Source organism: Oryx dammah, unplaced genomic scaffold (assembly GCF_014754425.2).
Source record: "Oryx dammah isolate SB20612 unplaced genomic scaffold, SCBI_Odam_1.1 HiC_scaffold_24, whole genome shotgun sequence".
Taxonomy (NCBI): domain Eukaryota; kingdom Metazoa; phylum Chordata; class Mammalia; order Artiodactyla; family Bovidae; genus Oryx; species Oryx dammah.
The window spans coordinates 69974573-69992204 of NW_024070208.1; the positions used below are offsets into that span (position 1 = coordinate 69974573).

Below are 17632 nucleotides of genomic sequence, written 5' to 3' on the forward strand. Positions count from 1 at the left end.
TATACAGTAGGATTAACTATAGTCACCAGACTGCACATTACATTCTCGTGAAAGTGAAAGTCCCTTTGTCGTGTCGGACTGTTTGTGACCCCATGGACTATACAGTTCATGGAATTCCTGCCTGCAATGCGAGAGACCCGAGTTTGATCCCTGGGCTGAAAAGATCCCCTGGAGAAGGGAAAGGCTACCCACTCCAGTGTTCTGGCCTGGAGAATTCTATGAACTGTATAGTCCACGGCGTCACAAAGAGTCGGACACAACTGAGCAACTTTCACTTTCATGAAGGTATAATGTCCAGTCTGGTGATTATAGTTAATCCTACTGTATTGAATACTTGAAAGGTGATAAAGAGGCCTTCCCCCAAGAAAAAAAATTGTAATTGTGTATGTTAAAACCCCAAGAACCAGGGGTTAGAATGCTCTTTGCTACCAGTGTATCATTGCTCCCAGGGCCTCTCAGCCTACAGAGTTAAGGAGTGTGGATGCATCTGTGTGTGAGTGTGTAAACACATATCTAATTATTCCATCATATCTCCATATATTTAAAGTATGGGTGTTTTATTTTTAACAAAGCCCATCACTGTAGGATTCTAATTAGAGCTGTGTAATTTAGATATATATGTCACTGTGCTTTTAATTTTTAACAGGTGGCTAAACCCCTTGTTTAAAATTGGTTATGAACGGAAATTAAAACAAGATGACTTATACTCAGTGCTTCCAGAAGATCGCTCCCAGCACCTTGGAGAAGGGCTGCAAGGGTGAGCACAGACAGCAGGGGGAAGGGGAAGAAGAGTGAGAATTTCCATGTGGGGCTAAAGGTGTGTGTGTGTGTGGGGGGGTGCTTTTCCTTCCTCTGGGTTCTCTGGAGCCTCCTCCCCTGACACTGCACACTCACCCCCTCAGGCTGACCCCGGGCTTAGCCCACTTTGGAGGCTGGGGGAGCCTGTGTTCCCTGTGTATCTGTGGATATGGAAGGAGCCCACAGCCACAGCCCTGGAGGCCGAGCTCTGTCCCTGGAGGTGGGGCCCCTGGAGGAGGGAGTCTGCCCTCCTGAGCTGCTCATGAACTGTGAGTCCAGCAAAGCTTGGCAGGAGCTTGTTTTCTGAGACTAAGACTTCTCCCTCAAGGCCTGGTCTGGTACTTTTTCAGATGCTTCGGTCACACTGCTCATCCTCAGGCGCCGTGTGACCCATTGGCCAGCATCTATGGGGCAGCCGCAGAGTGCCCTATAGTGCAGGCCCGTCTTCTGCTCCACCCGCCCCGTTTTACCTGAGCAGGGCTCTTCTTTACTGTGCTTTGTTTCTCATCACAGGTACTGGGATCGAGAAATTTTGAGAGCCAAGAAAGACTCACGGGAGCCTTCTTTAATGAAAGCAATCGTCAGCTGTTACTGGAAATTCTATTTCGTTTTGGGACTACTTACGTTTCTTGAGGTAAAACCTTTTCCATACTGTGCATTTCTTGAGGTAAAAGCTTTTCCATACTGTGCGTTGCTTCTCAGTGTGTGCACATCAGTACTGAGATGGATGAGATGGTGGGGAGAGAGGACAGTGCTTTAAGGTCAGAAGATAAAAATTGTCTGTGAATCAGGATGTAGTTCAGTGGTTGAATTTACTTTTAGAATGGACAGGTGCTTAAAGAAAAATGCTCCAGGGGATTACAGTTGGGTTGGCCAAAAATTCTTTCAGGTTTCCCATAACAGCTTTTGGCAAAACTTGAATGAACTTTTTGCCAAGCCAATATTTTTCTTTTAACTAATTAAAACATAGTATTGTGGAAGGATGGCACTGACGAGAAAATAATTTTATACCATACTAGAAGGAGATGGCATCTCACTCCAATATTCTTGCATGGAAAATCCTATGGATGGAGAAGCCTGGTAGGCTACAGTCCATGGGGTCACAAAGAGTCAGACACGACTGAGTGACTTTACTTACTTACTTAGGACATTGTTAGTGCTCAGTAAATGATATAAATGCTAAAAGTTAGTTATCCTTGAGAAAAAGAAGATGCTAATACCTCAATATGTGCCTCCTGGTTTGGAGGAAGGAAGGAAGTTCAGTTCAGTCGCTCAGTCGTATCTGACTCTTTGCGACCCCATGAATCACAGCACGCCAGGCCTCCCTGTCCATCACCAACTCCCGGAGTTCACTCAGACTCACATCCATTGAGTCAGTGATGCCATCCAGCCATCTCATCCTCTGCCGTCCCCTTCTCCTCCTGCCCCCAATCCTTCCCAGCATCAGAGTCTTTTCCAATGAGTCAATTCTTCGCATGAGGTGGCCAAAGTACTGGAGTTTCAGCTTTAGTATCATTCCTTCCAAAGAAATCCCAGGGCTGATCTCCTTCAAAATGGATTGGTTGGATGTCCTTGCAGTCCAAGGGACTCTCAAGAGTCTTCTCCAACACCACAGTTCAAAAGCATCAATTCTTCGGCACTCAGCCTTCTTCACAGTCCAACTCTCATATCCATACATGACTACTGGAAAAACCATAGCCTTGACTAGATGAACCTTAGTCAGAGGAAGTAAACTTGATCCCCAAACCTAAGACATTTTATAGTCACTAAGCAAGCAATTGTTAACTTGCCCAGGACAATGCTTTCCTAAGAAGGGATCATAGCCTCTCCCGTTCCGGTGGAACAGGACCCGGGACCCTGCATCTGGGTGTCATGCTGCAGTCCATGGGATAGGAAAGAGTTGGACACTGCTGAGCAACTGTACTGAACAGACAGCAGTGATTCCCAAAAAGAATCAGAGTTTTAGGACACTTTGGGATGGCAGGTGTTACTGCTGGGCTTCTGGTGGATAGCCCAGGTTTGTAGCCTGCAGCACTGGGCTTCCCTTGATCGTATCTGGGCTGGGACTGCCATGTGTAGTTTGACTTTCTTGCTTCTCTGTGTAAGCCTTGAATTTTCATCTCAGTAAATTGTATCAACTGTGTGTTACACAATCTATGAGGGACTCTTCTTAAGGTCTTAGTGCCTCAGTGGTGGGGGGCGGGGCAGGGGGTGAATGATGAGGCTTCCTAGAAATGTAACAGTGAGCCTTTGTGTTCTTGAGAACTGGTCGTCTTCCTCTGATATGGTCATCTTACTCATAATTCTTCCAATAAAGTCTTTTCTTCTCTGGAGTAGATGAAATCTCCTGTGATGTTGTGGAAGGTAAGGCAGGTGTTACAGACTGTGAACATGTGTCTGTAGAACAAGACAGGAATGTAGGGCTTCAGTGCCTCGTCCATTTGAGAGCTGGCATCAGCTTTCTGTCAATAATCTGATCAGGCACTAGTTAGTTGAGCAGAAAATGCTTTTTAGTTATGCTTATTGTTTTGGTGGTCCAGTGGTTAAGAGTCTGCTTTCCAATGCAGGGGTCATGTGCTTGATCTCTAGTTAGGGAATTAAGGTATCACATGCCTCAGGGCAACTATGCTGATGCTTTCCAACTAGAAAAGCGTGTGCACTGCAATGAAGACCCAATACAGAAAAAAAAGTTCGTGCCGGGGTCCCGCCCTGGTGGATCCAGGGTGATTTGAAGGTGGGGGGATGGCGTCGGCGTCTTTGGAAAAATGCATATTTAATTACAGATATAGAGAGAGATTAGAAACGAATAGTGTAGTAGGAGATAGTTTAGTGGAGAAAAGGAGGCTGAATCCAGATGGGAATTCAGCCAGAGAAATGGGAGCAAGAAAGAAGCAACATGGGGGAATCAGTCTTTCCGGAAACTGATCTGATTTCTTTATTTTTGGGTTTGCTTATATACCTTTTGTTACACATAGGGATGAATACAGAGTCACACGGGGGTCTTAGGGATATTACATCATCTTCTGGCCATGAGTGAGACCTGCTGACATTCTATGATCCTTTCTTTCTGATAACCAAAAACCTTATTTCTTCCAAGGGTGTTTTTTCTTAAACCAGGCACCACCCTCCAGATAAAATTGCATTCTTATAGGATGAGGGTGTAGTGAGTTACAATCAAGAAAGCAATTTATTTAACCCAAGGTTAACATGATTAATCTTAAAGGTTAATACTTATTTCTCCTATATGCTTAAAGGTTAATACTTATTTCTCCTATATGCTAGTTATATTCATTATATGGGCAGGGAACATGGAGATTTAGCAGCAAACATCAGCCCAACAAATGAAAATCCTTTCACCAATGCTCCCCTTAAGATCTATTTAGTCTTAAGATAGTGATCAAGTTACATTTTATCATGGCAAGGACACAGTGGTTTATAACAAAGTACAGTGATCTATTACAAAAGAGAAAATCCATTAACTCAAAAAGTTTAGTATTGCTAACATCAAAAACTACTATATTTCCTTTTCTATATTCCAAATACATTGATTAATATATTCCCAGGTGCCTAAGGATATGGAGGCCTGGCGGCAATCATTGACTCAACAAGAAGAAAAAGCCCTATGCTAATTAAGACTCTCAAAATACTCCAAAACTCTCTGTGCTGTATATGGTTAAGAGGTAGTAAACAATCATGTGGCAGGAGTATGGATAATCCTGTCACACAAGCTAGTCTGTCAGCAGAGAGGTTTAACCTGAGACATCCTTGTCACACCCAGGGCAGGGAATTAGCAGCAATTATTGACACAATAAATGAAAAACCCTTCACCAATATAATTCCTAACCAACCCACTATACTAATAATTTCTAACTCCCCAAAAGAATTTGCCTTTAGTAAGTCTAAAACATCTCTTGCCTCTCAGATTGGGAGGCTGTAAACAATCACATGTGGGCGGACAAACCTATACAGGTGGGCTAGATAAGATAACCTTCAGAGGAGTCTGTAAGCTGAAACACTCTTGTCACGCCCAGGAATTTTTATTGCCTTGGAGCTGCAGTTTACTCCTTCTCCGAGAGAAATGGTTATGGGGGAGAACACAAAACAGACTCTGGTTTTGGGGTAGATGCTCGGGAACAGGGGGTTTCCTGAGGCTTGATCACGCCTTTGCGTATGCCAAGCCTCCTACCTCATGACCTTTGCCATGGGCGGAGATCCTCACGCTGGCCTCCGGCAAGTTCGTGTTGGAGATTTCTTGGTAAATGATGTTTTTCAGTTGAATAGACTTGGAGAAGGCAATGGCACCCCACTCCAGTGTTCTTACCTGGAGAATCCCAGGGACAGGGAAGCCTGGTGGGCTGCTGTCTCTCGCACAGAGTCGGACACGACTGAAGCAACTTAGCACCAGCAGCAGCAGCAGCAGACCAGTTAAAGTTGATTGAGATCAAATCTAGACATTAATTGAGAACAATCAATGTTATATCATGTGGGAGATAGCCAGCATACTCAAAATATCAACAAACAAACAAACAAACAAAACACCACACCATTGAAAGTCATTTCACCATCTTGGTTCAATTAATCATTTGATGTTTGGTTTCCACCTAAGTTAAGTGAGGAAAAAAGAAAAACCTTCTTGACCATTATCTACGCATGCAATTCTCTACTGAAATGTAACTATTAATAAAATATTCCGTTTTAAAAACAAATTGTGATGGGCGATGACATGTGGATACTGTACACTAATGTGCATGAAAGAGATTGTTGGGTAAGTGAAATGAACTACCACCAACCACACCAAAGTCCAGTCTTCATCGAGAGAAGGTGGTGGTGTGTATATGGTGGGACTGGAAGGGAGTCCTCTGTTATATACTCCTTTGGAAAACCAAACACTTAATTCCAACGAGTACTTCTCCCAGTTAGGCCAACTTAAAGCAGCATTGATGTAAAGTGTTGGAATTAGTCAACAGAAAATGAATTATCTTCCATCAGGATAATGTAAGACTGCATGTGTCTTTGATGGCCAGGCAAAAACTGTTACAGCTTGGCTTGGAAGTTCTGACTCATCTGCCATATTCAGCAGACACTGCTTCTTCAGGTTTCTATTTATTTATTTTTTTTTACAAAATTCTTTTAATGGAAAGAATATTAATTTCCAGGAAGACTGTAAAAGTTACCTGAAATAGTTTTTGCTCAATATAAAGTTGGGGGAAGATGGAATTATGAAGTTTCCTGAAAAATGGCAGAAGATAGTGGAACAGAATTTTGCATACATTCAACAAAGTTCTTGGTGAAAATGAAAAATGTGTCTTTTATTTTTACTTAAAAACAAAAGAACTTTTTGGCTAACCCAATACTAAGGCTTTATTGTCTTTGAATGTAAGATTTTGGCTTATGTTAAAACTATTGTCTGCTTGTCTTATTGGAGATAGTGGATCTGTGTATTTTTTTTTTTTTTTTAGGTTAGCCATGAAGGTAGCATTTTGTCAAGATGGTTTTTTAAAATGTTATAATAAAAGTAAAGCTTGTGTTAAGAAAAACTGGCATGACTTGTATTTCTAATTAGGGCTTTTTTCTTTCAGGAGGGCACCAAGGTAGTTCTGCCCATATTTTTGGGGAAAATTATCAGTTATGTTGAAAACTATGATCCCGATGATTCTGCTGCTTTGCACGAAGCCTACGGCTACGCGGCAGGGCTGAGCGCCTGCGTGCTCGTGTGGGCCGTCCTGCACCACTTGTGCTTCTACCACATGCAGCGTGTGGGGATGAGGCTGAGAGTAGCCGTGTGCTGTATGATCTACCGCAAGGTGAGTGTCACTCAGTACCACGGTGTGTTCCTCCCCTGAAGCATCAGGAACATCTGGGGAAAGTTCTATGTAAATTATACATTTTGTAACTGGGATCATTTACACCTTCCTAGAGAATCTTGCTATTTGTATCAAGTCAATTTTGTTATTGTCATTTAAGCAAACTTTACCAGTAAATAATGAAAAGTTTTGTAGTGAGATCGGGTCAGGGCTGCCTTTGATAACTTTAATCTGCAGGTTGTTGCATAATATCCACTCAACTTGTAATGGAATCTAAGTAAAAAATAAGTATAAAAAGTATTAAATTGGTTTTCAATGCTTTCGTACCTTAATCTTGTAGCTGTATTTGTGGCAATTTTGTTGTTCATTAAGACCATCTTTTACATCAAATTTGTATTTAAAAGTAAACCTCAGTGTTCAGATTTGTAAAGTTAAATCTAGAAGCACAGAATGTATTTGAGAAAGGGAATGATTATATGTTTAAATGACCCATCTAATCATGTTGAATGTAATTCTGTGAACTAAAGGAAAATATAAATGGAATCCATGCTAAACATAGACTTGCTCACTATATTCTATAGTTATGATTGTTTATAATGGTATTAAAGAATAGAGCTGAATGTTGGGATGAAACTTGAAATCTTATGCTGTTTTTAGTAATTTTGGTGAGAATTTATTGCTATTCATTCAAGTTATTTTCTTAATTCAATATTTCCCTTTTCTTTAATATGATGTGTTCAGTGTTTTTGTATTGAGAAATGCCACAGAATTATTCCATAGTTTACCCTGATCTTAACTAATTTAAAAGAAATAAAGATTTTAGGTGTTTTTACAAAGGAATTGCCACCGATACACCAGTGTTAAGAGCTGAAGAGCTCTTTATAAACTTGATCCTGCATATCTCTTTGCCCTGGACTGTTTGCTTTTTCCTAGAAACTTTTTTTTATTTAGCTGTATTTTATAGTTGAAATTTGCAGAGAGAGTAGATCTTAAGTGTTCTCACCACACACACATGAAAGGATAACTATGTGCGATGATGGGTATGTTCATTCGTTTTCCCATTGTAACCGTTTCCCAATGTTTATTTACATCAAAGCATCATGTTGTCCACATTAAATATATTTAGTTCTTATTAAAAATAAAGAAAATCCTCAATGAAAGCTAAAACGAGGCAATTTAAATGAAAATTATTGCTTCTTTTACTATTTGTTACTTATCTAGAGCTCCTGTTTCTAGGGAATACTTTTCTGGGCAAAATGTAGAATGTCTTTCCCCATCTTTCCTTGAGTAGACTTTTGTTAAATCTCAGGACTGTGTGGACTCAGGGCTCTGGCATCTCACTGTGTGTGTTTGGTACATGATCCCAGTTTCTTCTTGGGTGACGTACCTTCCAGGTAAGGGTCTCCACTGTCAGCCATCGTCATTTTTGTTATTCTCTTGCACCTTCTACCATTTAGTAGACAAATACTCAGATTTACCCGCAAATTAGCTAGATGTTTATCTTTTCAGATCATGCTTAGCTCCCATAAGTATGCAGGAAATTTCACCAGATCTGCAGTGTAAAAACCTTAAGTTAGATTTGAGATGATGGTTTAGTCAAACAAAGCTCGTGCTTTGCTGCACAGGTGAGCCACTGTCCACTTGGTTTTTTTCCTCTTCCCAGTAACACTTTGGAATCTTTTAGGAAATCTGACTTTGGAATCCTTAAGGAAATCCAGATTTCCTTTAGGAAATCTGATCTGACTTTGTATGTTGCCTATATGAATGTAATCATCTCCCAAAGTGTTCATGTACTGGCTTAATTAGCCTAAAATAATTGTTTCTTTACAAAGTCAGAAACTGTGTACATAACCTGAAATTCCGGAAACATGAGAATTTCCTCATGCACTGCCTTGCACCTGGATTTCTAGTGAGGTGCAGAAATAAGACACTTCTTGCAGGTCACATGTGGGCCAATTCCTTAGGGCAAACCTGGTGCTGCCGAGCGGCTCTGAAAGGCCCCTGTGAACGTCTGTGGTTCATGCTCAGGCCCTACCTCCTGACCCCTGGTCCTGAGGAGAAAGCAGGTCGGGTGTTGGAAATGGAATGGCTGCTAAGCTCAAAGTCATAGTTTGTAATTTGGAATGTGTATCATATATAATGGAGAAGGAAATGGCAACCCACTCCAGTATTCTTGCCTGGGGAGTTCCATGGACAGAGGAGCCTGGAGGGCTACAGTCCATAGGGTCACAGAGAATCAAACATGACTGAGCGACTAGTACACACATCATATATGAGATGACTTGTCATCTATTTACCTTTCTGCAGCTTTGGTAAAATTACTTTTGGCTTTGGTTCATTAATTTAAAAAAATTGTCGTAAAATATACACAACATAAAATTTACCATTTTAACTGTTTTTAAGTGCACCATTTAGTGACATTAAGTACATTCACATTAAGCAATCACCACTGTGCATCTCCAGAATTTTTTCTCCTTCCCAAACTGAATCTCCGCCCCCATTAAACACTAACTCCCCAGTTCCCTCCTCTTAGTTATCACCCTTCTACTGCTTCTTTCTATGAATTTGACTCCTCTGGGTCCCTCATATAAGTGAAATCACCCAAAGTTTGTCATTTTGTTTATGCCATGTAAGTAAAATGTCTTCAAGATTCAGAATTTAAGTCCTTTTTAAGATTGAATCATATTCCTTTATATGTATGTACAACAGTGTGTGTATCCATTCATGTGTTAGTGGACATTTGACTTGTTTATATCTTTTGATTTTTGTACATAATGCTGCTGTGAACACAGTGCACAAATAGTTTAAGTTTGTGCTTTAATATGAGTACATTCCTGGAAGTGAAATTGCTATACTATATGTTAATTTCATGTTTGGTCTTTTGAGAAACTGCCATACTCTCTTCCATTGTGGCGGTATCACTTTATAGTCTTACTTGATAATTAATTTTTCTCTTTAACTTGAGGACTAAATGGAATGTTTTTATGAACCATGACATTTTGTTTGGATCCATGGCTCCAGTTGGTGGTCTGTTGAAATAGTTCAAGGAGGTCTGTTCAGGTTCCTCAGATCTCTAGGGAATTTTTCAGAGCTTTTTATCAAATGAAAGAATTGTACAGCATAGGCTGTGTTTTTTGTCAAGTCAGCAGACTGGCATTAAGAACACAGGTTCCTCACAGGGTTAGTGTTTTGAATATTTTACTGGTTAGTTTTAGAATGAGGAAACTAGGACCAAAGTGTTTAAATGATGTCACACCTGGTGTTAATGGCTAACCACATTTATAGTCCAAGTCACCTGATCTCTTTCCTTGAGGCGGCCTCTCCACTCTCATCTTGTTGTTGTTCAGTCACTCAGTCCCGTCCAGCTGTTGGTGACCCCATGGACTGCAGCACACCAACCTTCCCTGTCCTTCAATATCTTCTGGAGTTTGCTCAAACTCATGTCCATCGAGTCAGGGATGCCATTCACCATCTCATCCTCTGTTGCCCCCTCTTCTTCCTGCCCTCAATCTTTCCCAGCATCAGGGTCTTTTCCAATTCGTCAACTCTTGGCATCAAGTGGCCAAAGTTTTGGAGCTTCAGCTTCAGTATCAGTCCTTCCAATGAATATTCAGGGTTGATTTTTCTTTAGAATTGAGTGGTTAGATCTCCTAGCTGTCCAAAGGGCTCTCAAGAGTCTTCTCCAGCACCACATTTCAAAAGCATCAATTCTTCTTTATGGTCCAGCTCTCACATCTGTACATGACTACTGGAAAGCCTATAGCTTTGACTATATGGAACTTTGTCGGCATAGTGATATCTCCGCTTTTTAATATGCTGTCTAGATTTTGGCTCAAAATTGCTTTAGTTGACCCCTAAGTCTAAATGTGTATCCCTTTATCCTTCAGGCAAGTCCAAGTTCATTGAGAAACAGGGTGGAGGGTTTCGCCTCTGTCTCCTGCTCCTCCCTTTGCTGTCCTTGTGGGCAGGGCTGCTGCCACATTAAATCATCTAAGAATGAACATGGGTCACTGGAGCCCTGCTTTCAGGCATCATCCTGTTTGCTTGTCCTGACACCACACAAGACCCCAGGAAAATGCACTCCATTTTGCTATGTTCTCAGACTGACTTGGTATCACGGTAGGAATCTGATTCTCTGTCTTTCTCTCATTTCAGTCACTTCACCTGAGTAGCTCTGCGATGGGGAAGACCACCACAGGCCAGATAGTCAACCTGCTATCCAACGATGTGAACAGGTTTGATCAGGTGAGTTGCCCCTGAGGGATCCTCTTCCATTTCCCATCCTCCTCACTGGGTTTAGCTTATTGGGCTGCCAAGTACCAGGGTTTGGTGTTGGCCAGGGTTCTGTTGAGGACGCAAGGCAAAAGTTCTCTTTATCCAACCCTCATTTCCTCTGTGTGCAGCTTAGATGTGATAATATGTGTTGTCCTGTAGATGAGGGTTTTGTTTTCCTGACAAGGTCTGCAGCATACTTTCAGTAATAGGCAGGCAGTGGCACCCCACTCCAGTACTCTTGCCTGGAAATTCCCATGGACAGAGGAGCCTGGTGGGCTGCAGTCCATGGGGTCGCTAAGAGTCGAGCACAACTGAGCGACTTCACTTTCACTTTTCACTTTCATGCATTGGAGAAGGAAATGGCAACCCACTCCAGTATTCTTGTCTGGAGAATCCCAGGGACAGAGGAGCCTAGTGGGCTGCCGTCTATGGGGTCGCACAGAGTCAGACACGACTGAAGCGACTTAGCAGCAGCAGCAGCAGCAGCGGTGTTCTTGCCCAGATTCGTTAGTGTTCCTGGGTTCCTTCTGGAGTGGCCCTTCTTGGCACGTGGTGTGAGTGTTGCTGGACTGTTTTCCTCCCCCTCTGGATGGTGAAGGCCTGGTAGGCAGGGATTGTTCTTTCTGTGTGCCCTGTTCAGTGCCTGCTGCATAGGGAACCTTTGAGGAATAATGCCAAGTGTGTGGTCCCCAGTCAGACACAGCCTCCTCTCTGCTGTCCCATCATACCCATTTCACACTTACTTTATGAACAGATCACGTTACCCAGAGTGTTGTAGCTGTTGGTCAGATCTGTATAGACCACTTCTCTTTCCTGGATGATCCTGGCCTTTAAGTTTGGGGGCTTCCCTTGTGGCTCAGGTGGTAAAGAGTCCACCTGCAATGCAGGAGGCCTGGTTTCTATCTCTGGGTCAGGAAGATTCCCTGGTGAAGGAAATGGCAATCCACTCCAGCATTCTTGCCTGGGAAAATCCCATGGACAGAGAAGCTTGGTGGGCTACAATCCATGGAGTCGAAAAAATCAGGCATAACTAAATGACTAACGCTTTCACTTCTCCTTCAATTATTTATTCATTAAACATGATGTAAGGCCTCTACTTAATTTGAAGGTGAATAAGCCTTAATTTCTGCCCTGGAAAGGCTACAGCCTGTCTGGAAGGTAAATACACAAGTAGATGTCAGAGAGTGTGATAGGTACCATAATATAGGCTCTTCTGAAGATGTGGGGGCTGAATATTGGGACAGAGAGAGTTTGGCGAAGCCCTGAGCTCATCTGTGTTGTGGACAAAATCAACATCTTCCTTCAGTGCTGCTGGTCGGATTCTCCCTGGCACGTCCCTGACCGGCCCTGTGCTGCCCCAGAACAGCGTCATCTGGAGTGGACACTTGGATTTCTGCTTCATCATGTTTACAACTCACTGAGATCATTTCTGTTTAGATTCCTGTCTGTTCCTTCAGAACAGATTGTTCTACACTCTGTCCTTACTTATTTTGATTTTATACAGTCCTAAGAAGGCTTTGTCTTTCTCTCTTAAGGTAACCATGTTCTTGCACTATCTGTGGGTGGGGCCACTGCAGGCTATTGCAGTGACCGCCTTGCTCTGGATGGAAATAGGAATATCTTGTCTTGCTGGGATGGCGGTTCTCATTATTCTTCTGCTTTTGCAAAGCTGCTTCGGGATGTTGTTTTCATCACTCAGGTAAGAAAAACACTGGTTTAAAAACTAGGTGATGTGTGCTTGGTAGCATTCACCATTTGCTCAATGCTTCTCTTCAAAAACAAAACCAATGCCTTCTTTAGTCTCTTCTTTACATGGATTGTAGACCCTTCAGGCTTAGCCAGTGGAGGCTCCAGCCCTAAGCTGAAGGCTTATCGAGAAGAGGGAAAGGTGACTGCACTCACTGGCTCCTTCTAGCACCATACCTGAATAAGTGGAGTGTCCTTGAGCAGAAGTTACCTATATTGAAGTTATTTAAGTATTATTAAATAGTAACATTCCTATATGCTCAGGTTTAGCTGCATGAATTTTGGTAATGCAATTTTCAGGTATCTATGTTCATGTCTTGGTTTTAATTCAGTGTTTCCATTAACTTATATGAGCCTCAAGGACAAGGTAAGTCTTAATTAACTTTGCCTTTATACAGCCACACAGTCCCAGCAGTGTATGTGATAGAACAGTGGCTGGTGATGAAGGGCCTAATGGGGATGAGGTAGACCTGAAGCAGGTCCCAGAGGGTTGGAGGTGGGTCACTGTCCAGGTGGTCAGGTGATGGAGGTGTTGTGCTGTTTGAAGATTTTTTTCTTTGAGGTTTTTTTTTTCCTTCTTTTTTTTTTTTTTGTGACTTTACATGTGATGTTTTTGTCCATTTGAAATTCCCTTTCCTGTCTGCTGTGGAGAGATGTTCCTTATCCTTCGAGGCCCTGTTCCAGTGCTGCCGGGTCTCTGAAGCTCTTGCTCTCCTTTCCCAGTGGAATTAACAGCCCGATCTTTTCTGCTCCCCAGCACTTCATTCCTATTTTATCACCGCACAGACACTGTCTTCCCATTAGATTCAGTATCTTTTTGAATCCCCTGCCCAACTGCGACCTTAGGTGGAAAGTTTGTACCTGACTCACTTCAGGTCTTCCTCAGCCAGTACTGCGAGTTCTCCAAGTTACTCCTTGAATTGGTCTGAATGGTTGACTTCCTAGAAGTCTTTGTCTCCATTTGCACTTTGAGAAGGACCTTCCTGTGATGTCAGCACAGAAGAGCTGTAGGGAATCGTCCATCCCTGGTCTCTCCCTGTGCCCCCGGCTGCTGCTGCTAAAGAAAGTTGGCTTGTGGTCACTGAGGCTCATCTCACGTCTGTCCCCTCAGGAGTAAGACTGCAGCTGTCACGGATGACAGGATCAGGACCATGAGCGAAGTCATAACTGGCATCAAAACAATAAAAATGAATGCTTGGGAACAGTCATTTATAGACCTTATTACCAGACTGAGAAGGTAAGGTTTTTATGTGTCACACCATATTTTTATACTTCCCCCCCTGTTTTTACTGACTGAAATTAGAAGTCTTACCACTTTTCACAGGAAGATGAGCTTAAATACTATGAATCCATACCTCACATGTGGCAGGTGGGTTAAGTGGAAGAGGGGAGATGTCATTTTAACCTGCTGTTCCATTTACAATCTTCTTAAAGGCAAAATATGCTTCTGAAGTCAAACAGTCAATAAACACATGAAAAAAATGTTCAACATCACTCTTTATTAGAGAAATGCAAATCAAAACTACAATGAAGTATCACCTCATACTGGTAGGAATGGCCATCAAGAAAACATCTACAAACAATACCCTTTGCTTTGTGGTGGGAGAGCAAATTGGCACAGCTATTATGGACAACAGGGTGGAGATTCCTTAGAAAACTAGGAATAAGTCTATGTATGACCCAGCCGTCTCACTACTGGGCATATGCCCTGAGAAAACCAGAATTCAAAAATACACATGTACCTCAACGTTCATTGCAGCACTATTTACAATAGCCAGGACATGTGCTTCCAGGGGGGCCATGGTGCCTGCCTCTGTCTGATGTCTTGGTGTCTCACAATTTTGGGGTGTCTTATTCTCTTCCCCCACAAGTTCATGAGCTCCTGGAGGAGAGGGGCTGTGTCTTTCTGTCATCAGAGGGGAGCCCCGCCCAGGACGTGTGGTTATGAATGCTTTTGAATGAATATTCAAACCCAGCCTGATTTGACCCGCAGTGTTTACAAGGGTGACAGGAAGCCTCTGCTTAGTTGGAAGAGTGAAGTGGTGATGAAGTGTGTGTCCTGGTGTCGGGATGGAGCCCCGGGCGTGCACTGAATAGTCCCTCCACGTGAGGACTTGGATATCAATACTTCTTTTAAAACATATTTCGTTCTCTCTTTTCCAGGAAGGAAATTTCCAAGATTCTGAAAAGTTCCTACCTTAGGGGCATGAATTTGGCATCATTTTTTGCTGTAAGCAAAATCATGATTTTTGTCACCTTCATCACCAATGAGCTCCTTGACAACCGGATCACAGCCAGCCAGGTGTTTGTGGTGGTGACGCTGTTCGAGGCTCTGCGGTTCTCGAGCACCCTCTACTTCCCCATGGCCGTCGAGAAGGCGTCAGAGGCTGTCGTCAGCATCCGAAGAATCAAGGTTTGGGGACAAATAACTTTTTAAAGTTATAGGCAGATTTTACCTAAAATAGCTCCTTTATGTGGTATCCCTGTGTGCCAGTTAGGTGAGATTTAACTCTCCCAGTGCCAAAGCTGGTAGTCTTCCCAGAATGTTGTAGGTACTCTCTTCTCTTATTAGGTAGAGTGTGTTACAGATATCATGAGACTGGTTCTCATGTAGGGGCAGTAGTATATATAAGTATCAGTAGCACAGGGCTCTAGTGTAGTGATGCCTGCAGAGTGACTAAAATGTCTAAAAGCAGGAGAAGCATCAGAGTGAATCTCCTGTGCTGACTCCAGGGACCAGGCAGTGGCTGTGCAGTCCTGGGGCACAGGATTCCTCTCTGGGCCAGAAGGAGAGGAGCTTGCTGAGAGCTCCCTGCTGCTTGGACAGGAAGAGTGACCTCAGATTCACTCAACTCTCTGTGTTCCAAAATGAGTTCTTTCCTCCACAGATGTTTTGCTTGTTGGTATCTGAGCCTGCCTTTTGTATCTGCCTTTTCATCCCTGGCCCCTTTTTATTTACTGCTTAATCCTCTCTCTAACTGCCTTCTTCTTTTCAAATTTGTAATTCCCACTATTATGTGAGCCAAGAACTTCCACATGCACAAGCTGGATTTATAAAAGCTTAGGAACCAGAGATCAAATTGTCAACATCTATTAGATCATAGAAAAAGCAAGATAATTCCAGAAAAGCATCTACTTCTCCTTCATTGAAAACACTAAAGTCTTTGACTGTATGGATCACAAGGAACTATGGAAAATTCTGAAAGAGATGGGAATCCCAGACCATCTGACCTGTCTCCTGAGAAAACTGTATTCAGGTCAAGAAACAACAGTTAGAACTGTTGCTGGAACAAGTAATGGAACCAAGACTGGTTTCAGATTTGTAAAGGAGTACGTTAAGGCTGTATATTGTCACCTTCTCTCAAGGGTCAGTCAGTAAAGAATCTGCCTGCAATGCAGGAAACCAGGGTTTGGTCTCTGTGTTGGGAAGATCCCCTGGAGAAGGGCCTGACAACCCACTCCAGTGTTCTTGCCTGGAGAATTGCCATGGACAGAGGAGCCTGGAGGGCTACAATCCATGAGGTCCCTAAGAGTTGGACACGACCAAAGCAACTAAGCACAGCACAGCACGTCAAGGCTGTTTATTGTCACCTTGCTTATTTAACTTATATTCAGAGTATATCATGTGAAATGCCGGGCTGGATGACGCTCAAGCTGGAATCAAGATTGCCAGGAGAAATATCAATAGCCTCAGATATGCAGATGACACCACGCTTATGGCAGAAAGTGAAGAGGAACTAAAAAGCCTCTTGATGAAAGTGAAAAATGAGAGTAAAAAAGTTGGCTTAAAGCTCAACATTCAGAAAACTAAAATCATGGCATATGGTCCTATCACTTGATTGCAATATATGGGAAAACAATGGAAGCAGTGACAAATTTTATTTCCTTGGGCTCCAAAATCACTGCAGAGGGTGACTGCAGCCATGAAATTAAAAGACACTTGCTTCTTGGAAGAAAAGCTGTGACAAACCTAGACAGCATTTTTTAAAAAGCAGAGACATTACTTTGCCGACAAAAGTCCATATAGTCAAAGCTATAATTTTTCCAATAGTAATAGACAGATGTGAGAGTTGGACCATAAAGAAGACTGAGCACCAAATAATTGATGCTTTGGAACTGTGGTACTGGAGAAGACTCTTGAGAGTCCCTTGGGCTGCAAAGATTTCAAACCAGTTGATCCTAGAGGAAATCAACCCTGAGTACTCAGTGGAAGGACTGATGCTGAAGCTGAAGCTCCAATACTTGGCCACCTAATGCCAAGAGCTGACTCATTGGAAAAGACCCTGATGTTTTTTGAAGACTGAAGGCAGGAGAAGGCAGCAACAGAGGATGAGAGGGTTAGATAGCGTCACTGACTCAATCAGCATGAATTTGAGCAAACTCTTGGAGATAGTGAAGGACAGGGGAGCCTGGCGTGCTGCAGTCCATGGGGCTGCAAAGAGTTAGACACTACTTGATGACTGAACCACAGCAAATGCACTATATTATACAATTTTATTGATATATACCATGAGCTGTAATAGCAGTAACTATTATTCCATATGCTATTTAATATATTCTGATGTGAACTAATACTTTAAGTACAGTTGGTAAAATATAATTTAGATTGTACAAAGGTTTTTATTGCAAATCCCAGGAAAGCAGTTGTTTTTTGTTTGTGCTTTCTTCTGCAGTTTAACAATCTGTTTTTTGTTTGTTTGTTTGTTTTGTTTTCTGTAGAATTTTCTATTACTTGATGAGATACCAGAGCTCCACCCTCAGCAGCCATCAGATGGTGAAAGGATAGTGGACATGCAAGATTTCACTGCTTTTTGGGATGAGGTAACAAGTCCTCCATTCCAGAATCTTGACTTCTAATAGACAACTGTGATGTGAATTTACTGGAGAATTTTTAGATTTTATGCGTGGTGTAAATTGTGACTTGCTCATTTACTGAAAGTATGTTTTGAAAATTCTCAAAATTTGGATTAAAGTTGTATCTAATGGAGATTAAGTATAAAATCAACCTA

The 17632-nt window shown here is 42.3% G+C and overlaps 1 protein-coding gene across 1 annotated transcript in view; it reads left to right on the forward strand.

Moving 5' to 3' along the window:
- LOC120883302 (multidrug resistance-associated protein 4-like) overlaps window positions 1-17632 on the forward strand; it is a 296729-nt gene that overhangs the window by 9258 nt on the left and 269839 nt on the right. The window contains 8 exon segments of the mRNA XM_040267344.1: window positions 647-757; window positions 1312-1432; window positions 6378-6602; window positions 10758-10847; window positions 12413-12576; window positions 13735-13860; window positions 14787-15036; window positions 17343-17444. Of these exon segments, the coding sequence (XP_040123278.1) occupies window positions 647-757; window positions 1312-1432; window positions 6378-6602; window positions 10758-10847; window positions 12413-12576; window positions 13735-13860; window positions 14787-15036; window positions 17343-17444 (1189 nt within the window).